Source organism: Pan paniscus, chromosome 15 (assembly GCF_029289425.2).
Source record: "Pan paniscus chromosome 15, NHGRI_mPanPan1-v2.0_pri, whole genome shotgun sequence".
Classification (NCBI taxonomy): domain Eukaryota; kingdom Metazoa; phylum Chordata; class Mammalia; order Primates; family Hominidae; genus Pan; species Pan paniscus.
In genome coordinates this window covers 104,587,281-104,614,705 of record NC_073264.2, presented here as the reverse complement: position 1 = coordinate 104,614,705, position 27,425 = coordinate 104,587,281, and the positions used below count along the sequence as shown (strand labels likewise).

Genomic DNA, 27,425 nt, shown 5'->3' with positions numbered 1-27,425 from the left:
CACAACACAATTCACTTAACTATGATGAATTATGAAGTTAAATGTCAGCTCGGTAAAGTGTCAGCATTTTCTATGTGAATGACCTATTTGCAGAAAAGCACACAATGTCAAAACAAGTGGTTAATAAGCAAAAACAACTAAACATGAGTGAGTATCATATAGAAGAGTTTTCACTTAAAAAAATTAAATGATTAAGCCTACCAGCTGTTGTAAAGACAGATAAAATCCAAGTCTGTCAATATAATTTTGACAGATTTTTTTCTAAATTTGAATTCAATATAAACCTCTTAAGAGATTTGTGGAACCGTATGTCACACTCATAATTACTAAATTATAATTCAGGAGTTCAACTTTTAAACCAGGAATTCAATCCAGATCTTTTTTTCCTTATTAAAAATGTATTAACATTCAGGTTAAGCAGCTGAACTGAAAAATACTAAGGCTATTTATTAGAGATAAAAGAAGCAAGAAGCAAAGAGTGGCTCTCCTGCCTGGGCAGGAACAGGTGGCTGGATGGAAGGACACTGACAGGCCAGTTCAGAAAGCCCTTAGTTCTAGTTCAGGTCCTGAAACTAACTAGCTATGGACCCCTTGGCATAGAACAAACTTTCTGAGCTTCAGTTTCATCTGTAAAAATTAGACCGCTGCCCTAAAATTTCTAAGATTATTTTCAATTCTAAAATTCTATGAGTTTACCAAATCAAAAGGCAGCAGGCTGGCGGGTGGGGGAGATGCAATGGTGGAATGGGTGGCCAATTTAATAAAACTTTTCACAACGGCAAACACATCAACAATAAAACATATGTCCTGGAAATTGTTTTAATAAACTCAACAAAACACTGTTAAAGAGGCCAGGTGCTGTGGCTCACACCTATAATCCCAGCAATTTGGGAGGCCAAGGCAGGTGGATCACTTGAGGTCAGGAGTTCAAGACCAGCCTGGCCAATGTGGCAAAACCTTGTCTCTACAAAAATTAGAAAAATTAGCCAGGTGTGGTGTGCGCCTGCAGTCCCAGCTACTCAGGAAGCTGAGGCAGGAGAATTGCTTGAACCCAGGAAGCAGAGGTTGCAGTGAGCTGAGATGGCGCCACTGCACTCGAGCCTGGGCAACAGAGTGAGACCCTGTCTCCAAAAAGAAAAAAAAAAAAACCCCAAGGTAATACAGAACCACCACCTTGGATTAAATGATTAAAGGCTCTTACAATGTTGCCAAGTGCACTGAGCCCTCAGAGGGGGTTCCTATGCTCACTGTGAAGCTCAGCTCAGCACATGTTACTTGCCAGGTCACATGGCCAATGAGGGCCACTGGCTGGATTCACTCCATGTCTGTCTCTTCCAGAGCCCATCCTCTTTCTACTAAACCTGGATGACTCTTAGATGTTTTTGTCTTGCCCCTATATGAGTAATCTCTGTGACCTGGGTAGCTAAAACAGATGGGAACAGAAAGCCGTGACTGACCAACAAACTACAAAGGCTATCTGCTGTCAGAGCACTGGCAGTCCAGGCCCAGAGTGCCCACAGTGAGACTTCCCAGCCTCCATTTCCTCATGGGTAAAAAGCCCATCGCTCACTGCCTGGCCACAGCATGGAGTCGCTGTGAAGGTCAAAGGAGATCTGGTAAGAGAAAGCACCTTGTACACTGTAGAGGCTGTACAACGTGAGGGCTATGCACATTACTCTGTGTTGTTTGCCCACAGAAAGTATTAGAACTCCATAAAGCTTTTTGGTCCTGAAATTAACCTTCCCCTCTTTCTACTACCCCTGAAGTTTTGAAAATCCCAATGAAATTCCCAAACTAGACATATATAAAGTATAAAATACACAACTAATAATGAATTAGGAGTATAAAAAAGTGGTGTCAAAGGTATGCTTACTACAACTCATTGTTTTCCACAACAGGTTTACAATCTTTTTATTTTCAATGGTAAACTCACTCAAATGAGACTATAATCCAACTTTCTATCTTCAGGTTTTGTAACATGGATCAAAGTGCTAATGATAAAATTACGATAGAGTTTAACAGAATGTGTACCCAGTAGTTTATAATTCCTAAATGCAGTCTAATTCTTATCTGTTGAGTATCTGCTGTGTGCCAGGCAGTGTGCTAGAGGCAGGGGACACAAAAAGATGAACAAGAAAGCTTCTGCCCTTCACAGACAATGCAACTCACGTGTGGTCGCAAACTACAAACCCAGCCCAATCTCAACCATAAAATACAAATCATTATAAAAGACAGCAGCTATAAACACGCATTTCAGAAAACATCTACATTTTTACAAAACCATAGGCAAATAGTTACTAGTCATTAATCTTTATTTTAAGGAAACTCTAGTGATGTGTACTGTAACCATCATTTCTGGCCTTGGGGAAGACAGACACCAGCGACATTAAAATCTGGTAAAGAAAAGCATCTAAACCAAAGCACACATTTGTTTCAAACAGACTAAGCATTCATATGTTTAAATAGCCACATACTCAAGATAAACAAAATGTGAGGTGTGTGTCCCACACACACAATGGAGTATTATTCGGCCTTAAAAAGGAATGAAATTCTGACACATGCTACAGCATGGATGAACCTTGAGGACACTATGCTGCATCAATCAGCCAGACACAAAAAGACAAATCCTGTAAAATTCCACTTGTATGAGGTTCCAAGAGTAGTCAAATTCATAGAGACAGAAAGGAGAATGGTTGCCAAGGACTGGGAGAAGGAGAAATGGAGAGTTAGTGTTTAATGGGTATAGAGTTTCGTGTTGGAAATGAAAACATTCTGGACATGGGTGGTGGTGAGGGCAATGTGAACATGCTAATGTCACTGAACTGTGCGCCTAAAAATGATTGTAACGATAATTTTCAGTGATGCATGTTTTACCACAAAAAATATCCAGGTATTTAGATATTACCAATTAACAATGCTAATAGTGAAACACTTCATGGCAACCCCTAGAAGTGCTAAGAGTCAGCTTTTCTGACTCTCATCCTAGTGTATTATGGCTGTGGACGTTAAATGAGACCTTAATGATGACCCATATGGGCAGTATGGTTGTGTATTTTTTTAAAAGGGAGAAAGAAAAAAAACCCAACATATATAAAAATGTTCTTACCTCCACTTGCATATTCCATGATTAGGTAGAGTGTTTTTTCAGTTTCAATGACTTCGAATAACTTCACTGGGGGAGAGGAGAGGACACAGAAGAAAAAGAGACAAATGTCTGTATGCACAAACCATGCACATATAAACTGTAACTATGAAAAGCAACCTTTTCCCTGTTAAAGATTTTAATAGCTGGCCCTCTAAAAAATGCTTTTAGGGAATTTTATCAAATACCACAACAACAGAAAAGAGTCTATGAAAGCATGGAATTCCATAAAAATAATTTCTGAATGTTCAGTGTGACTTCCATATGTGCTCAGCAGTCCAGCAAGGTGTACCTGAGCTCACTTCCTCTGTCACCCTCACTGTCCTTCAGCATGTCTGTGTTGGCTAGCTGCCCTCCCAGCACCCCAGGAAAAGTGGTCAGCCTGCAGCAACTGCTCAGTTCTACTCTGCTCCAACAAATGCAAATCTAGCTGCTTATGATTATGGCTTTAAGGATGTAATTCTATTTGAGACCTTTATTGCTTGGGAAACTTATGACAACTTTCAAAGAACAAGGTTCCTTTGTTACTTTTCTGATGCCAAAGATGGAAAGAAGCAGAGGGATTATACTGCAATTAATTGAGGGGGGGAATCTTTTTTATAAGAATCATTTTCAGTAGGTCAGGGTGATTTTCCTAAAGCAGTCTTTTGTTACAGATGGAAATATTTCTATCACTGCTAATTCATAAAACCTTATTAGAAATATATACATTTTTGGCTGAGTATGGTGGCTCACACCTGTAATCCCAGCACTTTGGGAGGCTGAGGCGGGTGGATCGTTTCTGCTGAGGAGTTGGACACCACCCTCGGCAACATGGCAAAATTCCCTCTCTACAAAAAAATGCCAAAAATTAGCTGGGTGTGGCGGCATGCACCTGTAGTCCCAGCCACTCGGGAGGCTGAGGTGGGAGAATGGCCTGAGCCAGTGTGGTGGAGGTTGCAGTGACCTGAGATCATGCCATTGCACTCCAGCCTGGACAACAGAGCTAGACCCTGTCTCAAAAAAAAAAAAAAAAAAAAAAGAATACACACACACACACACACACACACTTTAAAAATGAAACTGGAGTAAATCTCTGAAGCTATCAAATCACCATTGTGCATATCTACTTTATTATGTTAATATTTACTTTAAGTTTACCCAAAACTGGGGGGTATGCTAGTGTTTTATATTTCAAGCAATTTTCTGAGGCTTTAATAGAGTATCAGGCCAAACAAAATGCCTAACATAGCAGTCAGTAAATGTTTGATGAACTGATGAATAAAGCTATCATACCATTCCCTAGACTCTGATACGTTCAGACTGTGAAGAAAAGCCACTTCAGAAAGTTAAGGCACATGTGTTGGTAAGCTGCATGAAAATAAAACCCTTCTAATCTTCCAACGAAACTTTGGGTCTTCTGGGAAAACTATGTTAATGCAATAGGAATTTTTTAAAAGTTCAATTTATTATCAAAGATATGTCAAGTTTTAAGTACAAAACTCTAATCAGGTCACAATTTAAGTAATTAAAAGACAAAATAAACATGTTTACGTTAGCTTGTTCTAGGCAACAGTGATAAAGTTTTTTTGTTGGGGGCGGGAGGACGGGTGTGAAAAGTTGGAATTTGAAATCCAGAGTTGGCTAGCTAGGCCCCAAGGATTGAAATGAAAATCAAGGAAACAAGATTTTCTTCCCACTATTATATTCCTTGTGATTTTTTTTTAATCCAACTATGAAGTTGTTCCGTGATTTTTTCTTCAACCATACTTATTGATTCTAAATTTTTTTTTCACATTTTAATTAATATCCCTGATATCAGGATGAAGGCTTGCTAGCATTTCTCTTAGTAGTATATGAAACAAGGAAACAAGAACACCTTTAAAGTAATGGTGGTTTAGACTGATGAAATAGGGCATACGCCTTTTGTTAAAAAAGCAGCTCTCTGTAAAAGCTTCTTTCTTCCTGTGGTGGTTCTGTGTTACTCTTCTATTCTTGTGCCTGATGCATTCTTGATAGGCTATCCTTGATACTAAACATCAATCCTTTCATTTCCTAAAACTGATGTTGACAGTAAGCTGATTATGGGCTGTCTTAAGAGTGATTTCATTCTTGAAATATTATTTTTAGATTGTATGATCTATCACTATACAAAAAAGCAGTTATGTAATTTTTTAAAAGCCCTATTACAATGCATATGGGATCAAAAGTTTTTCTTGGGTCAGTATTAAGTCATTTGCTTATTTATTCTCTTCTTGTTTCTACAGTTACTCTAAGGGTAGGACCATGTCGCTCCTTCCTCATCTTTAAACACACCTACTAGCACCTGGCACAGAGTTGTGCACACAGAGGACACAGAAAACAAATCTTTGATTTATAAAATAATTCCTATCACAATTCCATTAGATAGCAAGTATTCCATCTTTCAAATAAGTATTTTCTTAGGGCACACAGCAAAAAGTATTGGACCTCTGAAATATTCTTTTTACAAATTTTTAAGTTTATTATTATTATTACTTTTTTTTTTTTTTTTTTGGAGAGACGGGGTCTCGCTCTGTTGCTTAGGCTGGTCTTGAGCTCCTGACCTCCAGCAATCCTCCTGCCTTGGTTTCCCAAAGTGCTGGGATTACAGGCATGAGCCACTGTGCCCAGCCCCTTTGAAAATATTAATTCTGACTTCCTATAATTCCCTTCTATCTACTCATGCAATACAATTATATTTTCTAATATACTTAAAAATTAGAAAATTATAATCAGAGTACAGATGTTTCTACCACATTAAAGCTTTAAATTCAACGTTTAATACCTAAGCTTTTAACCTGTCTTCAGCAATTTCAAAAAGCTAATACAAATGATCAACAACTTGTATATATATTTTACTAGAGGTGTACTCTACCATTTCTAGAATACGTGTTTAGCTTTATGACATAATTTCAAGTACGTATTTAGACCCCAAAATATTTAAAAAAGCAGAAAGTACCTATATTGGGATGATTTAAAATCTTCATTATTCTTACTTCTCTGAAGAGCTAAAAAAAAAAAAACAAACAAAACACAAAATCCCTCAACACAAGTTATTAAACATTATATTCCACTATTGTAATATAAATTTAAATTTTTCTCTTAGATAACAGATTCATTGCTAATGTGTATTAATCCATATCTAAGACTAATATGAAAGTCCAGAATATCTCTGAAGTAGTTTTAATAAACTATTACCAAATAGTATTCCCAAATGCTTCCATTTATTAAAAACAGCAGAGGTCTCAAAGGGGGATGGTAACATACTCTGAATTTTACAATGCTATCTTGAAAACATAAGATCAGACTTACGTAGGAATAATTTCTGTGATTAAACTTAGTCTGATTCAGTATCTACCCAGGGCTTCCAACTCTGCGAATCAAAACCTGTATGGTTCCAGTGAAATACATCATAAGCATATTAAACTGATAATTCCAAATAATTCTATTAGAAGACTATGAACAAAACCACCTTGGGAAATCCTCACTGGAGAATATAGGTAACTTAGCATGGAGGTTGTGGTGACTATTACATTAGTAACCCTCATGAGTCATGCCTTACATGTTCACGCTTTTGTGGAGTGCCCCCTTCATACTGACATTAGACCTGGCCATGTAATCTGCTTTGGCCAGTGGGACCTTAGCAAACTGAAGCAAGCAGAGGCTGGATAAAATGCTTGGGCGTCATGGCTTGCTCTCTTGGAGCACTGTGAAGGAGCTGGTCTGGCCTCTTTGGGGATGAAGGGTAGTTATTTAAAGAGACAGATCCTCTGTGGTAACTGCATCCAGCCCCTGCCAAACCACCAGCTGAATTCAGCCACACAAGTGAACCCAGGTGAGACCTTAAGAAAAACCAGCCGAGCACGGTGGCTCACACCTGTAATCCCAGCACTTTGGGAAACCAAGGTGGGTGGATCACTTGAGCTCAGGAGGTCGAGACCAGCCTGGGCAACATGGTGAAACCCCATCTCTACTAAAAATACAGAAATTAGCTGGGTGCAGTAGCATGTGTCTGTAGTCCCAGCTACTCGGGAGGCTGAGCAAGAGAATCACTTGAGCCTGGGAAGTGGAGGTTGCAGAGAGCTGATGGCGTTACTGCACTCCAGCCTGGGCGACAAAGCGAGACCCTGTCTCAAAAAAAACAAACAAAAAACCATCCAACCAAGACCAGCAGAGCTTCCTAGCCATTCCACAGAATAAGAAATATTAAATTGCTGTTGTATAAATACATGTTGTGAATTCAGAGCAGGTTCTTATCATTATGGCCTGGGTTAATATAACCCAGAAAAACAACAGGATTTTAGAGACCATCCTATTCAACCCTCTTGCAAACAAGAGGAAACCAGGAAAAGAAAGAAAAAGATCTTCTAAGGTCCTGCTATCCTTCTGTGGGGAATGTGTCCGGAACCCAGTCTCCTAACACCCAGGATACAACCTCCAGGAGGCAAAAGCAGGGAAAAACCTTGGAAGAGGAGAAGCAGCGGCCTATGTGGAAAGGAAGCTGGTGAGAAATCACAGGACTCTCACCATACTTGTCCTTGTCCACTGTGTCTAATCTAAAATTGAATTAGCAGCTAAGAGGAGATGGACATGGACCAGATTTTTTTGTTAATTTATTTTTTGAGACAGGGTCTCGCTCTGCTGCCCAGGTTGAAGTGCAGTGGTGTGATCATAGTTCATTGTAGCCTTGACCTCCTGGGCTCAATCAATCCTCCCCTTCAGCCTTCCAAAGTGCTAGGATCACAGGTGTGGGCCACTGTGCCCAGCCCATGGACAGGATTTGACATATAACCTTACGCTCAGAATTTTAAAACATGTAATCAGATAAATAACCTTTCCTATCTAAAATACTGTCTCATTTTTGAAGGGAGGAGCATTTTTATCTCCAACATAAACATCTCCCTTTGCAACTGTGGTAATTCCTACATTTTATGTTCTGAGATGAGAAGATAGTCACCCAAGTAAATTCCTGACAACCATTCAGGCCTGAGTTCTTTTTTAGCTCTCCTCTGTTAAACTAACACAGAAATCTTGTTTTCCAATCCATTATAGTTGAATTGGTAGCTAGAATTCAAATCTCCCAATTACTTCCCAACTGCTAAATTAGAACACCTCCTGGAGGTTGCAGTGAGCTGAGATCATGCCACTGCACTCCAGCCTGGGTGACAGAGCAAGACTCCAACTCAAAAAAAAAAAAAAAAAAAAAAAAAAACAACAACAATCTCCACTTTGGATGCCATATCAATATAGCTCAGGATACAGCACTGAGAATGAAACCCTGACCATGGCTGTGGCATCCCTGCATCCTGCCAACTTCTGCATACCCCTCAAAGGTACATTCTAGTCACCCCAACTCCTTTTAGTTACTAGAACATACTGTTTGTTTATTTATTTTTGAGACGGAGTCTTACTCTGATGCCCAGGCTGGAATGCAGTGGCACAATATCGGCTCACTGCAACCTCCGCCTCCCAGGTTCAAGGGATTCTTCTGTCTCAGCCTCCAGAGCAGCCAGGATTGTAGGTCCCACCATGCCTGGCTAATTTTTGTATTTTTAGCAGAGATGGGGTTTTGCCACGTTGGCCAGGCTGGTCTCGAACACCTGACCTCAGGTGATCTGTCTGCCTTGGCCTCCAAAGTGCTGGGATTACAGATGTGAGCCACCGCGCCTGGCCACAGAACATACTAAATTCCTTTAAATGTCTTCTCCCTTTTCATCCTTTAAGTCTCAGGCAGATTCTCTGAAAACGTATCTAAGTAGGTCTCCTTGTTTTACATCATAGCCCATCTGTTCACTTCTTTCCTGGGATGTCTTTCAAGCTATGAAGACACATTTTTGTGCACCTGTTTGTTATCCTCGTGTCACCCACAGGGAGCATGCCTGTCTCCTTTCACTACTGTATACCTGAAACCAAGGCTGGCACACAACTGAAATGCATTTGTTTGATAAATACCTGCATGAAAGCACTAACTACCAACAACTGCGGTCTGAGCCAGCCTCAGCATTCTAATGACCACATAGCTTTTAAATCCTCCGCAGCACAATGCTTGTTACAGAGTTGTCACAGTTCTGATGACAGGGGAGCAGGTCAAATGAAGGCAATCATTTTTAAGTCTCTACTAACAGTACAGCAGAAATGAAACAAAGTGAATTAGAGCCAAAAAGCAGGAAAAAGATGGACTATTAAAGGAATTCAAAAGATTTGGCTTTAAGTTGCTAAGTTCTGGAGGAATTTGTTAGGCAGCAGTGGATAACTAATATTCTGCAGACACCATATTAAAATGCGAGAACTCCTGAGTTACAGCAGAGGTCATACCAGGGATGCAATGTGAAAACAAAAAGGACAGGTAAATGGGACCAGATAGAAGACTAGTAAAAATTTAATTCCGTAGGCAAAAAGAGCAGCCAAAGAATCCCAAGAGAGGTAGTGGCAGGATATTAGCCCAAATAACTTTATGTATTCACCTCTCTATTGGAATTATGTATTAGGTAGATACTGGCAGGCAGCAAATGTGTAAATAAGCTTTATGCTAAGTTAAACAAGCAGGACAGGGAGGAAGCAGGAAGCTAACAGTTATCTAGTGCCTGCTGTGTCTGACGCACAGAGCCAGATGCTTCACATTCACAGTCTTATCTAAGCTTAATTTTCACAACTCTATCAGCTGAGTATGATCATCTCCAGTATACAGAGAAAGACGACTGAGACAGGTTAGCAAACTCATCCAAAGACTCAGCTAATATATGCTGGAGCCAGGATTCTCACTTTGGGTTGCCTGACTCCAAAGTCTACGTTCATCTCAGGATTCCACATTGCTACCTTAGAAATTTAACTAAAAAAAAAAAAAATCAACAAATTATAAGCTGCTGATATAGAAAAGTCCAGAGCAACAGGTGGGTACTGGCACAGAGCTTTTTACGAAGTTGACAATTTGCATACAAGTGAGATAAAAATGCCAGAGACTTCATAATCTCTGAATCTGATGACCAAAGATAGTTAAATTTGGATAGGAATAATGTACTGAAAGGCAAATGTGAACTTTAAGGAAAGTCCCTATAAGGACTATACCAGAAAAATTTTAAAGTTTTGTAATTGTAAAAGGCCATTTAAATAAGAGAAACTCACCTTATTTCTACTTTATTTTTTTGAAATGGGGTCTCGCTCTGTCGCCCAGGCTGGAGTATAGTGGCGCCATCTCGGCTCACTGAAAGCTCCGCCTCCCAGGTTCACACCATTCTCCTGCCTCAGCCTCCTTAGTAGCTGGGACTACAGGTGCCTGCCATCACGTCCAGCTAATTTTTGTATTTTTAGTAGAGACGGGGTTTCACCGTGTTAGCCAGGATGGTCTCGATCTCCTGACCTCGTGATCCGCCCGCCTCGGCCTCCCAAAGTGCTGGGATTACAGGCGTGAGCCACCGCGCCCGGCCTATTTCTACTATCTTAATACAGCTTATTTCTCCACATTCCCTTTTCAATCTTAAATAGATGTTAGTTGGAAAAAAGAAATCAAATTACATGGAAACGTATAAATTGAAAGAATTCTCTCCTTACTGATCAATCCATATCCTCCACACATTTTCACATCTATACATCCTCTATGGAACTGGCACACAAGAGGAGAATAATACCTTTGAAGGCAAAGATTTGGAATCCTGGCAATGGGGATATCAAGGACACTAAATCTATGGTATCAGAGAAGTAAAGAAACATGTCCCAATAGCCAAGACCTGGGGGTTGTCAAGTATTACCATTGGAAAAATAAAATTTTACCTTTTGACAAGTAGAAAAAAAAGAGAGAGAGAATTTTAGTCTCTAGTAAAAAAAAAAAAAAAAAAAAAAAAAAAAAAAAAGACAATTTTACCAACCAATACGAAAGTAAAATGAGTATGTAAAAGAGAACATGGGGGTTACAGACATAAAACTGATCTAAACCATCACAATGAAGGTGTTCAGGCTCCCTTCTCCAGATACACAGATAAGGGACAGAAGACCAGGCCACCTAAGTCACTCCCTCATCACTCTACAGAAACTGTCTCTTTGCCTCAACTACCACAGCACCTAAATGGAAGGGTGCATCAAAGGCCCTCTCAGACAAACCAAGACAGAGAGGCTGGCAAAGTTCATGAGAAGGAATTTTCAAGAAAATGCATTTGTGTAAAAAAGGAAAAAAAAAATTGCTTCTTAATATACAGAGTATCTCTGGAAAGACTCAAAGGAACTGATGTCACTGGTTGCCACAGGCTGGTCTGGTCTCCCAAGTGCTAAGTAGGTAACCTATTTTAAAGACGACCCCTTCCTCAAACGCTCTAAGTCTCAAAGATGACTTCCACTGTGACCGCTGGGTATCTCCTCCCTCTCTTGGGGCTCTTCCTGAGAATGCCTCAGTACTCAATTCCTGGACTCTTTTCCCCTCCTTTTTAATTCCTTTACCATCATTTAGTGAATCTTTGGGGAAACAAAGATAAATGTACCAGTATTTAGTCCTATATGCTAATATTTTTAATTCCGAATTTTAGAATGGATATTATAAGCGAAACTGAACTGTAGTTTTCGTTCCTGTTTCCAATATATTTCAATAGCAATGTTTCTGAATTTGAGAAAAGAATTTGGAAGTTCCTCTTCTTAAGTTCTGGAACAGCTGAACAGAGGCAGAGTATGTACTCACAGTAGATCTCAAAGAATTCAATCATGAATTCCAGGTTTGGCAATATGTTAACTACTTTCTCAACTTCTGTTGTTACTGATGTGTATCAATTTTTTTCTAGAGTTAATTTTGGTAAGTCATGTTTTCCTAGAAAATTATCAATTTCTTTGGATATTCTAACATTTTTCAGAGTTGTAGAAAAGGTTCCTTTATAATAATTTAAATTCTTCAGTATCTGGTATTTCCCCCTCATTTTTCTGTGTTTTCTCTCCCTTCCCCCTGGCAGCACCTAGTAGCTTATCTATTTCATTGCCTCTCTTCTCACTTCCTTGGGGGGGGGGGGGGACCCACCAAAGTTTTGGATTTACCATTTCTACTGTTTTCAAATTCATTATTTTCTGCCTTTAGCTTTACTGACTCCTTACATTATTATTTATTCCTGAGATTTATTTTGTTCCCTTTTCTAAACTATTAGTTTAATGTTTAATGCATTCCTTGTCATTCTTGTTTAATAATGTGTTTAAGGCTACAAATTTCCCGGAGCACCAAAAAGCAGTATTACATAGGTTCTGACACACAGCTTATTATCATTAATTTCTAGATATACTGTAATTTTTGTTTGCAATTTTTCTTTGATCCAAGAATTCTGTGTGTTTTAGGTTCCACATGTTTGTATATTTTGTTTGGTTCTATTTTTATTGCTCTACATTAGAACTATAGCCTAGAAAGATGTTAGTCTGGCTTATTCAAATGTTATGTATTGCCCAACTCTGAGAAAATAATATACCTCATAGTCAGCACACATTGGAATAGTAATGACGATAATATCCTAGCACACAGCTGTTATGTATCCTGAAAAGGGGATTAAAACAGCTATACTATGGGCTAATGGAAATGCTGTTATTTTTTTTTTTTTTTTGAGACGGAGTCTCACTCTGTCACCCAGGCTGAAGTGCAGTGGCACGATGTCCGCTCACTGCAAGCTCCGCCCCCCGGGTTCACACCATTCTCCTGCCTCAGCCTCCCCAGTACTAGGACTACAGGCACCCGCCACCACGCCCAGCTAATTTTTTTGTATTTTTTAGTAGAGACGGGGCTTCACCGTGTTCACCAGGATGGTCTCAATCTCCTGACCTCATGATCCGCCCACCTCAGCCTCCCAAAGTGCTGGGATTACAGGTGTGAGCCACCGCACCTGGCCATGGAGGTGCTGTATATTAAGATATGTACCTTTTCCCCCTACTTACTGTGTAATTAATGAATGGCCTAAGAGAGTTAAGTGATAAAGTCTTCTCTGTCATGCCTGTGTTTCTATTAATTTAGCTCAGATTTTCACCTATGTATTTTGGGGTTCTGGTTATCATTTGGTGTCCTATCATTAAAAATAAAATTTAAAAATATGAAAATAAAATAAAAATAATTGCTTTTCAAATGGCAATTGTTAAGTGAACCAGAATAACCACTTCTGAAGAACAAAGTGTGTGTTTAGACACGGAGACTCTGTCCACGATGCAGATCAGCAAAGAAAGGAGAGGTGAGGCAGCAAGTGATTATACATACGAAAAACCATGAAACTGGATCCCTACCTCGTAACACATGACTGCTGGTGGCTTAAAGATTACTTTAAACATGTGAAGACAACAGAGAAAAATATGTTTATGACCCCAGGTAGAAAAGAATTTCTTAAAGAAGGCACAAAAAAGGCCGGACGTGGGGGCTCACACCTGTAATTCCAGCACTTTGGGAAGCCAAGATGGGTGGATCACGAGGTCAGGAGATCGAGACCATCCTGGATAACATAGTGAAACCCCGTCTCTACTAAAAATACAAAAAAAATTAGCCAGGCGTGATGGCAGGCACCTGTAGTCCCAGCTACTCGGGAGGCTGAGGCAGGAGAATGGCGTGAACCCGGGAGGCGAAGCTTGCAGTGAGCCGAGATCGTGCCACTGCACCCCAGCCTGGGTGACAGAGCGAAACTCCGTCTCAAAAACAAAAAAACAAAAAAACAAAAAAGACATAAAAAGTGCAAAGCACATAAAAAAAAGACTGATAAATGTAACTGCTTTAAAATTAGGAGCCTCTGCTATTCACTGAGAGACGGTATCAAGAGAGTGAAGATATACCATCAAGTAGAAGGTATGTGCCACATATATAATAGTATCTATGATATATAATGATATCCTAAAATAACTAAGAAAAAATCCACTAGAAATTAAACAAAAGATGAATACGTACTTCACAGAAGAAACAAAAAACCTAAATATGAAAAAATGCATGACCTCATCAGTAATTAGGAAAATGTTACATTAAAACCATAATGAGATTTTTCTTTTCTTTCTTTTTTTTTTTTTTTTTTTAAGAGGGGCTCCTGCTCTGTTACCCTGGCTGGAGTGCAGTGGTGCAATCACAGCTCACTGCAGCTGTAAACTCCTGGGCTTAATCAATCCTCAGCCTCCCAATTATCTGAGACCACAGCTATGAGCCACCATGCCCAGATAATTTAAAAAAAAAAAAAATCTTTTTGTAGACACAGAGTCTTGCTCTGTTGCCCAGGCTGGTTCTTGAACTCCTGGCTTGGAGAGATCTTCCCATCTCAGGCTCCCAAAGTGCTGGAATTTAAGGAGGAAGCCACTATGCCTGGCCAAATATCACTTTTATATTTACCAAATTGATAGCACAATTTTTTTGTTTTTTTTGAGATGCAGTCTTGCTCTGTCGCCAGGCTGGAGTGCACTGGCACAATCTCAGCTCACTGCAACCTCCACCTCCCGGGTTCAAGCAATTCTCCTGTGATGGCACAAATTTTAAAAAATCAGAGAAAATCAAATTTTGATGAGGATGCTACATCACTTGTGCTCTCCTACACACTGCTGATGGAAATATAAATTAGCATACCTGCTCTGAAAATAATTTGGCCTTCTCTAATGAAGAAGGAGGATGTGCAGACAGACTCTGTGATACAAGAATTCTAAGTATATATATTTAAGAAACTCTTCACAAGTGTGCCAGGACACACAGAGGACAATTCACAGCAGTCATGTTTGCAATACAAAAAGCAATCCAAATGTCTCTGAATCACGGGATAAATACAGAGTGGCATATTCACATAATGGGATACTACATATTCTTGAAAATGGACATAGCAGTGAAGGTGAATTACAGCAAAATACATCAACATGGAACACAATGTAGGTAAAAGAAAGCAAAAGCGGCTGGGCATGGTGGTTCACACCTGTAATCCCAGCACTCTGGGAGGCTGAGGTGGGTGGATCACTTGAAGTCAGGAGTTCGAGACCAGCCTGGCCAACGTGGTGAAAACCCGTCTCTACTAAAAACACAAAGATTAGCTAGGTGTGGTGATGCACACCTGTAATCCCAGATACTTTGGAAGCTGAGGCAGGAGAATCACTTGAATCCAGGAGGCAGAGGCTGCAGTGCTGAGATCACGCCACTGTACTCCAGCCTGGGTAACAAGAGCGAAACTCCGTCTCAAAAAAGGAAGCAAAGCAAAAGCCAATAGGAGAATACACATAGCATGAGTCCATTTATACAATTTTTTAAACTTTACACTACATTGGTGGGGTGCGGTGGCTCACGCCTGTAATTCCAGCACTTTGGGAGGCTGAGGTGGGTGGATCACTTGAGGTCAGGAGTTCAAGACCGGCCTGGCCAACATGGTGAAACCTGGTCTCTACTAAAAATACAAAAATTAGCTGGGTGTGGTGGTGCACGCCTGTAATCCCTGCTACTCAGGAGGCTGAGGCACAAGAATCGCTTGAACTTGGGAGGCAGAGGTTACAGTGAGCTGAGATCGCACCACTGCTCTCCAGCCTGGGAGACAGTGTGAGACTCAGTCACAAACAAACAAACAAACACAAAAGAAACAAAAAACAGACAAAAAAAAAACCTTTATACTACATTGATGAGTGATCCATATGTGGTAAAATTATACGGACAAAGCAAGAAAATAATAACACAAAATCCTTGTTAGTGTTTACCCAGTAGGTGGGCAATGAAAAAGGGGAATCAGGTTGAGGAGGGGCACAATATGGGACTGGTTTAAAGGTATGGTTGAAGATCTATTTCTTGAAGCAGGTAGTATAACGGTGCTCATCTCATATACATATTTATATGCTAAACATGGAACATTCTTTTGTATGCAGTCAGTATCTAATAAAAATTAAAAACTAAATTTTAAAAAATTGCTTAGCTTGAGCTGAGTAATACAACAAATCAGTTTTCTAAAAATGTAAAATAAGAGTAGCGACAATGTGTGTGCTTTTTTTTTTTTTAATTAGAGAAGGAGTCTTGCTCTGTCACCCAAGCTGGAATGCAGTGGCATGAACATGGTTCACTGCAGCCTCGACCTCCCGGGCTCAAGCAATCCTCCAGCCTCAGCCCCCTAAGTAGCTAGGACTACAGGTGCGCACCACCACATCTGGCTAATTTCTGTATGTAGAGACAGGGTTTTGCCATGTTGCCCAGGCTGGTCTTGAACTCCTGAGCTCAGCAATCTGCCTGCCTTGGTCACCCAAAGTGCTGGGATTACAGGCTTGAGCCACCATGCCTGGCCAATAATGTGTTTTTTATGATCAAATATTTCAAAGACAAACTAAGAATCTTCCCATCTCCCAAACTCAAGGTTCTGGTGGTCAAGATTCCTAGAATCAGAGCAACATCAGGAAAAATTAATTTAGTGTTAAAATGAATTTGGTACTAACAAAATTAACTTACCAGATTTTACTAGGTATCTACCACATGCAAGCTGAATTTCCATATGTTCCGTTGTTATCCTTCCCATATGGAAAGTACTATGAGTGACTGGCTCCAAGGGAACTTATGCAAAGAAAGCTATTTGATGTTATAAATTTAGGTTCTAAGGCTAGTTCAGTCCCTTATTCACTGGATGAGTGAACAAACCACAAAATCTTGAGAGCGTTAACCTACTTACCTATAAGATAGATTTTGAAAACAGCTACTTCGGCCTGGCGTGGTGGCTCACGCCTGTAATCCCAGCACTTTGGGAAGCTGAGGCAGGTGGATCACCTGAGGTCGGGAGTTCCAGACCAGCCTGACCAACATGGAGAAACCCTGTCTCTACTAAAAATACAAAAAAATTAGCTGGGCGTGGTGGTGGGTGCCTGTAATCCCAGCTACTCGGGAGGCTGAGGCAGGGGAATCACTTGAACCAGGGAGGTGGGGGTTGCGGTGAGCAGAGATCACGCCATTGCACTCCAGCCTGGGCAACAAGAGCAAAACTCTGTCTCAAAGAAAAAAAAAGAAAACAACTGCTTCACAGGACTGTTGTGAAAAGTACATGCAATGATATAAGATAAAGTGTGTGTAGAATTTGACTCCAGGAGCTATACTACCTAATCCCAACCCAGCTGTACCACTCACTGAGTCTAGGTAACTTGACCTCCCTGACCCTGTCACCTCTACAATGAAAGGATGGCTTGACATACAGAGTGCATGGAACAGCACCTGGCATACAATAAACTCTTGACATGTGTTTGTGATTCTGGCTGATGTTACTGTTATAATTCTCTCACAAAGGCCTAATTTGCACCCAAGTTTATATTTTCTGCAAATGGGTCCAGGCTATGCTCTAAGTTTAACCCACTTAAAATACTTGGTTCCTTGGTGACTTTTCTAAAATAGCATAATGAGTCCTTGGTACAATGAAAAATATACTTTAGCTGGGTATGGTGGTGTGTGCCTGTAATCCCAGCTCCTTGGAAGGCAGACTGGAATCCTCGGAAGGAGGATGCTTGAACCCAGGAGTCTGAGACCAGCTTGGGCAAGACAGTGAGACCTCAATTCTAAAAACAAACAAACAATCTCTAAAATACACTCTACTATTCTCAGTTTATAATGTATTTTTTTTTTTTTTTGAGACGGAGTCTTACTCTGTCGCCCAGGATGGAGTGCAGTGGCGTGATCTCGGCTCACTGCAAGCTCCGCCTCCCAGGTTCACACCATTTTCCTGCCTCAGCTTCCCGAGTTTATAATGTATTCTAAATATCAACCTGTATTATTTATTGCCAAAACAAAAATAAGTCTGGCAAGAAATTTAAAAGTTTATAAGGAATAAAGAAGCAACAATACTGAAAGCCGTTTTTTCTATTTCTTCTATCTCTTTTGAAATCTAAAAATAAACAAACATATATACAGTTTTATTCTCAATTTTTTTTTTTTTTGGCAGAGTTTCTCATTTGTTGCCCAGGCTGGAGTGCAGTGGTGCCATCTTGGCTCACTGCAACCTCCGTCTCCTGGGTTCAAGCGATTCTCCTGCCTCAGCCTCCCAAGTAGCTGGGATTACAGGCATGTGCCACCACGCCCGGCTAATTTTTTTTGTATTTTCAGTAGAGACGGGGTTTCTCCATGTTCGTCAGGCTAGTCTCGAATTCCAGACCTCAGGTGATCCCACCCAGCTGGGCCTCCCAAAGTGCTGGGATTACAGGAGTGAGCCACCGTGCCCAGTGTACTCTCAGTATTTTAAATATGTATAATCAGGCTGGGGGTGGTGGCTCATGCCTGTAACCCCAAGGCTTTGGGAGGCTGCTTAAGCGCAGAAGTTCCAGGCTGCAGTGAGCGACGATCATGACACTGCACTTCAGCTTGGGCTACAAAGTAAGATCCAGCCTCAATCAATCAATACAAGAAGTGCCTGTCTTGGATTTCATTTGCCATCTCCTATTTGTATTAATTTATCAGATTTATGACACTGATGTGAATGCAGACACTGGATTTTAAATAACAGACAAGACTGTAACAACTATTTTTACAGTGGTTACCACTTTTGTTAATGGCCTGAAAAGTCAATATTAAGAAAATGAAAGAGAAAGATAGTTGGAAAAAAAAAAAAAGAAAGAAAAGAAAAAGATGAAAAGAGTTGTTCAATGAAAACGATTTCCAAAATAACTTGTGCTTCACCCAGTAGAGAAAGGAGGCCAGGAACTGGGTACTAAGGCACTCCTAGGAAGAGTTCCAGAGAGGGAGAAAATATTCAGCAGTGGCAGTAGCAGCCGTCTATGAAACTTAGAATATTTGGGGAAGGGGTCATCTTTAAAATAGGTTACTTTGCCAGGCACGGTGGCCACACCTGTAATTCAGCACTTTGGGAGGCTGAAGCGGGTGGATCACTTGAGGTCAGGAGTTCGAGACCAGCCTGGCTAACACGGTGAAACCCTGTCTCTACTAAAAATACAAAAATTAGCTGGGTGTGGCAGTGGGTGCCTGTAATCCCAGCTACTTGGGAGGCTGAGGCAGGAGAATCACTTGAACTCGGGAGGCAGGGGTTGCAGTGAGCCGAGATGGCACCACTGCACTCCAGGCTGGCCAACAGAGGGAGGCTCCGTCTCATAAATAAATAAAATAGGTTACTTTAGTTGGGTGTGGTGGTGTGCGCCTATAGTCCCAGCTACCTCAGGAGGCTGAGGTGGAAAGATACTTGAGCCCAGGAATTCCAGGCTGCAGTGAGCTCTGGTCTTGCTGCTACCTTCCATCCTGGGCAACAGGACAAGACCCCATCAATCAATCACTCAATCAATAAAAAATAAATAGGCCGGGCGTGGTGGCTCACGCCTGTAATCCCAGCACTTTGGGAGGTCAAGGCGGACAGATCATGAGGTCAGGAGATTGAGACCATCCTGGCTAACACGGTGAAACCCCATCTCTACTAAAAATACAAAAAATTAGCCGGGCGTGGTGGCGGGTGCTTGTAGTCCCAGCTACTCGGGAGGCTGAGGCAGGAGAATGGTGTGAACCCAGGAGGCAGAGCTTGCAGTGAGCTGAGATCGCACCACTGCACTCCAGCCTGGGTGACAGAGCGAGACTCCGTCTCAAATAAATAAATAAATAAATAAAAATAAGTAAAATTGGAAGAAGAGAGAAATTAAGAACTTTGGGGGAAGTGAAGACAGACTAGGAGCCATTCTCATCTGGGGTGTGTACTGAGATCACCACATTTCTAGACCCGCCAAGATAGGACCTCTAGGGAGGAAAGTACTGTGAAGGAAATATGCTTTTTTCAAACTCCACAAATGGTTCTAATGCACAAGAAGGGTTGAAAAGTACTGGCTTAAGAAAACCAAATCAACAGTGCCCAAAATAACCCAGTGGTGGCAGCAGTAAAAGTCATTACACGACAGACCACATGAAAAGCATGAACTGGTTCTCCTTGCTTTCAAATTATAAGGTTCCCTGCTACATCCCATGACCAAGATTCCCTAGGACGCCAAAAAAGGCCACTACTGCTACTGCTACAGAGCTCTAAGCACTAACAGTGGCTCCAAAGCAAATACTAGCTTTAAAAAGAAAACAGCCTCCCTCTTCCTGGGTAGGTGTCTGGTGCTTGAGGGGTATCGGAGTGGACCAGGCTTGAGGGGCACAATGAATAACCCTATACCTTCCAATTTGAAATTAGAAGCAAAAAAGGCTGCTAAAATATTAATTCACAGAAATGACTTCCAGAAATGACCTGATAAGATTATTCCTGACTGAACTAGATTCTGAATTCTTCTAGTTTTCTTTAATATCTGGCTACAACTTGCCAATGAAGAATGAGCTGCTCAATTTCAGAAGCCCTATAAACCAAAGCTGACAGCTTGATGTAAATTTCGAGTCTCATGCCTGATGTGTAGGCCACACAGAGAATTCACCAGAATGCCAGATGCCACAACCAGAGACATTCAAACTGCGAACCAGGACGAGAAGTTGTGGACTGCATGCTATGGACAGCTTTTCCCAAGACTGTCAGAACAACAAGACTTCATAACAAGGCTTTTGCCCCTCTTAATTTTTCCTTACTAATGCCTACCTCTTTCAGTTTGGCAGGATCATGCTGTAGCTAAAATTTCACAGTCAGTAGCTTCTGTGGGTAACTTGCACTCCCTGCTTTATACTTAGCCCGGTCATGGAATGCTGGGCTGCCTACTAAACACGGAGGAATCTGTGCAGTTCATGACACTTCTCGTTGCGATTTGGGTATGGTAGAGCGGACAACTTGGTTAAAATTGGCAGACTCCTTGTTTGGCTATACAATTTTAGTTGATTTGGTTCATAAAAACCCTGGCTTAGGAGCATACTCTAAATGCTTGGTGTGATCCTCATGATAGTCATAATGGTAGTCTCTCTGGTACGCTGTATCCTCCCAGAGTGTTAAGTGTCTCCATGTAGCCACCTATCAGATGTCAAATGGTTTCTCTCTGGCTAGAACAACAAAAACTCAAAAGAAACACACGATAATGAGAACACCCTGTCAACGGCATGCTGAAACAGGAAACTCAAAATGATGGCAACTGAGAACAGCAGGGATATCCTAGGTTTTGGTTACACTCTTACCTAGGTGAAAGCCTGACCAAAAGGGAAGAATTGTTAAATAAAAATTATAGGAAGCCATTGTTTGGGACTAAACTCCTGCATTAGGCCCCAGGAAACCAGGTTAAAATTAAAAATGGAGTAATCCCTGCTAAGATTCCACATTCCCAAACCTAAATTAAGTTGTTATCTGACCTTCCTAGAAATCAGAAGAAAAGGAGATAATAGCTAATTTCCCAAACAGGACAGTTTATTATTTATTTATTTTTTGAGGCAGAGTCTCACCGTCACCCAGGCTGGAGTGCAGTGGTGTGATCTCGGCTCACTGCAACCTCCGCCTCCGAGGTTCAAGCGATTCTTGTGCCTCAGCCTACTGGGTAGCTGGGGTATGTCACCATGCCCAACTAATTTTTGTATTTTTAGTAGAGACGCAGTTTCACCATGCTGGCCAGGCTGGTCTCGAACTCCTGGCCTCAGGTGATCCACCCGCCTCGGCCTCCCAAAGTACTGCCATTATTGGCGTGTGCCACTGCGTCCAGCCCCTGATTGAAGATTTAAACTGTCCTAGCTGAGCACGGTGGCTCAGGCCAGTAATCCCAGCACTTTGGGAGGCTGAGGCAGGCAGATCACCTGAGGCCAGGAGTTGGGAGACCAGTCTGACCAACATGGTGAAACCCTGTCTCTACTAAAAATACAAAAATTAGCCAGGCGTGGTGGCACACACCTGTAGTCCCAGCTACTCAGGGGGCTGAGGCAGGAGTATCTCTTGAACCCGGGAGGCGGAGGTTGCAGTGAGCCAAAATCACACCACTGCACTCCAGCCTGGGTCACAGGGCAAGACTCTGTCTCAAAAAAAAAAAAAAAAAAAAAAAAAAGAAAAGGAAAAACTTCAATTGGCACAATAACAAAGTTCCTACTGCTTTAATCCTTACAGAAAAAAATGTAGTGTGAAGTAACCTGACATTAACTAATCGGTTACTTTTCTATGTGGTATGGTCTATTGTGGTCTATTGTTCTGTTTCCCTGTCCCTGCCTTACAAAAAAAAGGAATTCTGAAAGGACCAATACACTCTTTGTTCTTTGCTTCAGCTTTTTTTTGAGACAGGGTCTTGCTCTGTTGCCCAGGCTGGAATGCAGGGGCACCATCACAGCTCACTGCAGCCTCCAACTTCTAGGCTCAGGTGATCCTCCCATCTTAGCCTCCTAAGTAGCTGGAACTACAGGTACACACCACCACACCTGGTTAATTTATTTAATTTTTTTTTGGTAGAGACGGGTCTCTCTATGCTGCCTAGGCTGATCTCAAATTCCTGAGCTCAAGTGATCCTCTCGCCTCAGGCTCCCCAAGTGCTGGGATTACAGGAGTGAGCCACTGTGCCTGGCCTGCCTCAGCCTTCTTCAGCCTTTGCCTGTCTCTAAAGCCAACTTCTGCTCAGCTCATAGGAACACTTATTCTATTTTATGGAATGTAGTGTTGCCCTATTTTACAATCACGATAAGGCCAGTGGAAGGAAGGGAGGGAGGAAGATTGAGGTGGGTATAAGCAGGATTTCCCCACAAAGACCCTGATGAAATCCATAGTCAATAATGCTTTAATAAATCCTACTGGGTATTTTGCATATATTTGTGTTTAATGTTCCTTTTTTTCTTCCTCTGTAAATCTCATTAAAATTTAAAAACACAGGGATTTCCCTTTCTGTCCTACTCAGTCTAGATTTAAGAATGGTGGTTAAATCTTACTCAAAAAATGCTTTACTACTGGGTCAGCAGTATCAACTTGGATGAATTCTCCATTGAAAAGTCTTGTTCTTGTCTTGTTTAATATTTTAATTGGATGGAGACATCCATATCTAATTTACATAGCAGCTAATACAAATGACCCATTATTCCAAAAATCCCCCAAAAGACTGGAATTAAGGCAGAAAATCAATTAAATGAATTTTAGCAGGAATCAAACAAATTCAGGTGGGGGGGTGGGAACAATTCCAAGTATGGAATAAAGTAGGCTTCTGTTCAGCGAAACTCCTGTGGGAGTACCCAAGGAGGCTGAGGGGATTTACTCTGCATAAGAGAAAATCAACAAGACCCAAAATAGCAACTTCTAAGGGCTGGTTATGTTTGCAGTAACTATAACTCCATATGACAAATGGTAAACAGTGTTGTAGAAGTTTCTAGAAGACAGATGCTAGTCTGAAGTAAGGGGAAAAGACTCTAATAGCAAAGCCACTGAACACTGGCACAAGATGCTACGGGAAGGAGTGTGTCTCCATCCCTGAATGTGCTCAAGGTTGGCTAACTAACCAGCTATCATAAATACATTACAAAAAAATCAATTATTTCATTACATGTTACAAATTTCTTGTTTTTTTTTTTGAGACAAAGTCTTGTTCTGTCGCCTCCTGGGTTCAAGCAATTCTCCTGCCTCAGCCTCCTGAGAAGCTGGGATTATAAGCATGTGCCACCACGCCCAGCTAATTTTTGTATTTTTAGTAGAGACGCGGTTTCACCATGTTGACCAGGCTGGTCTCGAACTCCTGACCTCAAGTGATCCCTTGGCCTGGGCATGGTGGCTCACACGTGTAATCCCAGCAAGTGGAGGCTGAGGCAGGTGGATCACCTGAGGTCAGGAGTTTGAGACCAGACCAGCCTGGCTAACATGGCAAATCCCCCATCTGTACTAAAAATACAAACATTAGCCAGGTGTGGTGGCGTACACCTGTAGTCCTAGCCACTTGGGAGGCTGAGGGAGAAGAATTGCTTGAACCCAAGAGGCGGAGGGAGACTGCAGTGAACTCAGATCCCACTACTGCACTCCAGCCTGGGCAACAGAGCGAGACTCCATCTCAAAAAAACAAAAACAAAAACAAACAAACAAACAAAAAATTGACCTAAAAGATGCGTAAGAATAGAATAGTATTCCAGATATACTAGTGAGACATTGGAAGGTATATAGCCAGATGCTGTGGTGTGCATTTGTAGTCCCAGCTACTTGGGAGGCTAAAGTGGAAGGACTGCTTAAGCCCAGGAGTTCGAGTCCAGCCTGGACAACAGAGCAAGACCCATCTCTTAAAAAAAAAAAGGTACAAAAACAATGGAGAAAAATAAATCTCTCACCAGAATCTAACGTTTATTAATTCAATGGCTGCAAAAATACAAAGGAAAAATGAAGAGACTCATCTGTGAAAATAATATCAATTTGCAAACATAGTCAACTCAGGTTTACTTATATGTGCATTTAGTAAATGTTCATGACCCAGTATGCAAGCCTGAATATCATGAAACCGATATTTTAACACGTGTGTTCACTGTTAAAATACTGCCTGAATGAGCCAGTCCACCTTTTTCGGTAGTGGTGGTAAAAAGAGATTGCACACTGCTGATGGCAGAATGTTCCTTATGATGTTAGCTGCTAGGGCATGCTCCACAGCTTTAAATCACTATCTAAGAGAGCTGTTCCTGAAGCAAGTGTGATACAACTATGAATGGTGCTGAGAAGAAAAAAGGATGCAAGAATGACTGCAAAGGGGGCTGACCAAGTTGCCTGGTACATTCTACATTGTTGCAAAATTGCTGGGGGTGGGGGAAGATGGGGGGGCTGGGGATAAGATACTTGGTGAAAAAGAATTGGAAACAAATGTATGTAAAATGCTTCTAATTTACTTCATAAGCATATGAAGTTATATACACAATTTTAAACAATGGCCTATAAACTGAAAATATTATACTTATCAAGTTATTTAACTTGGGATAGAGCTGGCTTTAGAATAAGTCTTCAGTGAATGGTTCATACTTGAATAATACCAAAAACAAATCTTAAAGTTTTAATTATTATTATAAGTCAAAATTAATTCAGATGCAAATATGCATAATCACACTAATGGGCTAACCAAACTACCATGCACTAAACTGATAATGATGTGACAAATAATAAACAAAGAGCAGCAATGAAAAATTACCAAAAAAATAAAATAAAATAAAAAATGACTAAAGGAAGCAAGCAAACAAGAAGGAAAAACTGCAGCCAACTTGATACAACACCATGGTAAAAATTTTTCCGGGAAAACTGTTAGGATTACAATTATATCCAGGTACACATGAATAGTGGAAGGTATGTAACATCATAGAATACTCAATTAGAGTCCTCATTAAACATCCTTGTATGTTAATTTTAGTTCTGAATACCACATTGTATTAAACTCTAATGTATTTATTAGTACCAAATCCTTAGATAGCTGAAGATATGGAAGTTTAAGGAAATAGATAAAATTTACTCTTCAGGACAAAGGACTGGGATTTTTAGATGTTTCATGCCCACCTTGAGAAGCCTTAAGGCCCATTATGGGTTGCAGATCACAAAGAACCACTTGTTGAAATAACATTTTTAGTGCAGAGAAAGTCTATCTCCCTCCCCACCTCCCACACACAAAACAGGGACAGGGCTTCAAAATTACCAGGATATAAACAACCATGAGGAATACATTAGAAATGTATATAGAGCACTGCTCTTATCAAAATATCGCACAACTGTGCAGTGCTGTGCAGTTTACAAAGCCCTTTTATATGCATTATTTCATTAATACTCACATCCATCATAAGAAGATGAAATTATCTCCATTTTAAAGATGAGAAACCCAAGGTCCAGCAAAGTTAAGTGCCTTGCTCAAGGTCAGATATTCGGCTAAGTGGCAGAGCCAGGACTGAAATTCAGTACTTCCTGTTCCTACTTCATGGTCTCTGTACCCCCCTCAACTACTACAGGTCAAATCTAGAAATCAAATGAAGTATGTAAAAAGACTCTGCGAAGCTAAAAACAACTAGAAGGATTTTATTATGAAGATCATTAATTATTTGCTGATGTCCTACCACTGAAATACCTATGCCTGGGCCCAACCTAATTGCTTAGGCATTATTATGTAAGTGTTAAGACTTTCAAAAATCTGCCCAGGTGATTCTAAAAGGCACTAGGGCAAAGACTTGATCTATGTTAAATGATACTAATGGCAATACTGCTTTATGAACATGCTTTTCCACTTTCAGTTTTACTTTAACATTTCCCTTTTATATTAATCATCAGTCCTTAATCAGATGTGGTGTGTCAAGAGTTTAAGGAAGCCAAAGTGTTCACTTTAAAATTTTCAGTATTAGCTATAAGGTACAAATTTGCACAATATCAATTACATGAAAATATTTTTGTACTGTATTATTTTTTAAAAACTCTAGTCGATATTAAGAATATTCAATAAAAAGTACAGCCTCGTACAACTATATCAATAAAAAAGTACAAAAAAAAGCACAGCCTTTAGTTTGTGCTGTTAAGAACATTTAAAAATAATCTCCGACCAAAGATAACCCAACAATTTTTCATGAAATACTACATTAAGTTGCATTCATTTGAGGAATAGGAAGCTTTATGGCATTAAACATAAAATAACAGTTGGGGTATTTAAGTGACAAATTAGATGGCAATTAGCACTGATAATTTTTTAAAAAGTACTAGACATTGAACCAATCTTACCTTTTGTAGACTTGTTGGATTCAACTGAGTTTTGTCAATTATTTTTATTGCAACCTAGAAAGAATAATAAATATTTATGGATTTTAAGAATTTAGTAATTATGGACTGATAAATGCCAAGATATATGGCATTAAGAAGCAAGCAACCAAGCAAGCAACAAACCACAAAACCTAAAACTCAGCTGGTTACAATAAGCAATTGTAACTTTATAAAATTGTGTGACTGAAAATAAGGGCTTCTATACCAATGCTTTCTAACTAAACTTCTCCCTACCCTAAATACAAGAGACCCTAATAGGCAGGAATATCATCACCCCTATTTGGCTTGAAGAAGTTACAGATGATCTTTGTCCCGCTACAATTCTTAAGGATTAAGGGTCCCCCTGTAAAAGGGAGGGGGGAAATATGTCAGAAGTGTTTGAACCAGAGCAACTCCATCTTGAAAAGGGGCTGGGTAAAATAAGTCTGAGACCTACTGGGCTGCATTCCCAGGAAGTCAGGCATTCTTAGTCACAGGGTGAGATAGGAAGAGCGTGGCAGAAGATACAGGTCACAAAGACCCTGCTGATAGAACAGGATGTGGTAAAGAAGCAGGCCAAAACCCACCAAAACCAAGATGGCGATGAAAGTGACCTCTGGTTGTCCTCACTGCTCATTATAAGCTAATTATAATGCATCAGCATGCTAAAAGACACTCCCACCACCACCATGACAGTTTACAAATGCCACAGCAACCTTGGGAAGTTACCCTAAATAGTCCCCTAAAAGGGGAGGGACCTTCAGTTCCAGGAAATCTCTGCCCTTTTC

General features: G+C 40.6%; 1 protein-coding gene across 20 annotated transcripts in view; it reads right to left on the bottom strand.

The window, feature by feature from the left end:
* The window catches only part of MARK3 (microtubule affinity regulating kinase 3), a 118,407-nt gene that overhangs the window by 48,447 nt on the left and 42,535 nt on the right, over positions 1–27,425 (bottom strand). For 19 of the 20 annotated variants that reach the window (XM_008959080.4, XM_008959082.4, XM_008959081.4 and 16 more), the window contains 3 exons: positions 26,620–26,673; positions 6,102–6,150; positions 3,107–3,172 (listed from right to left, as the gene is read on the bottom strand). In XM_008959080.4, coding sequence (XP_008957328.2) covers positions 3,107–3,172; positions 6,102–6,150; positions 26,620–26,673 — 169 coding nt within the window. The remainder of the gene's footprint in view (positions 1–3,106; positions 3,173–6,101; positions 6,151–26,619; positions 26,674–27,425) is intronic. The other variant, XM_034938224.3, reaches the window with a different exon arrangement.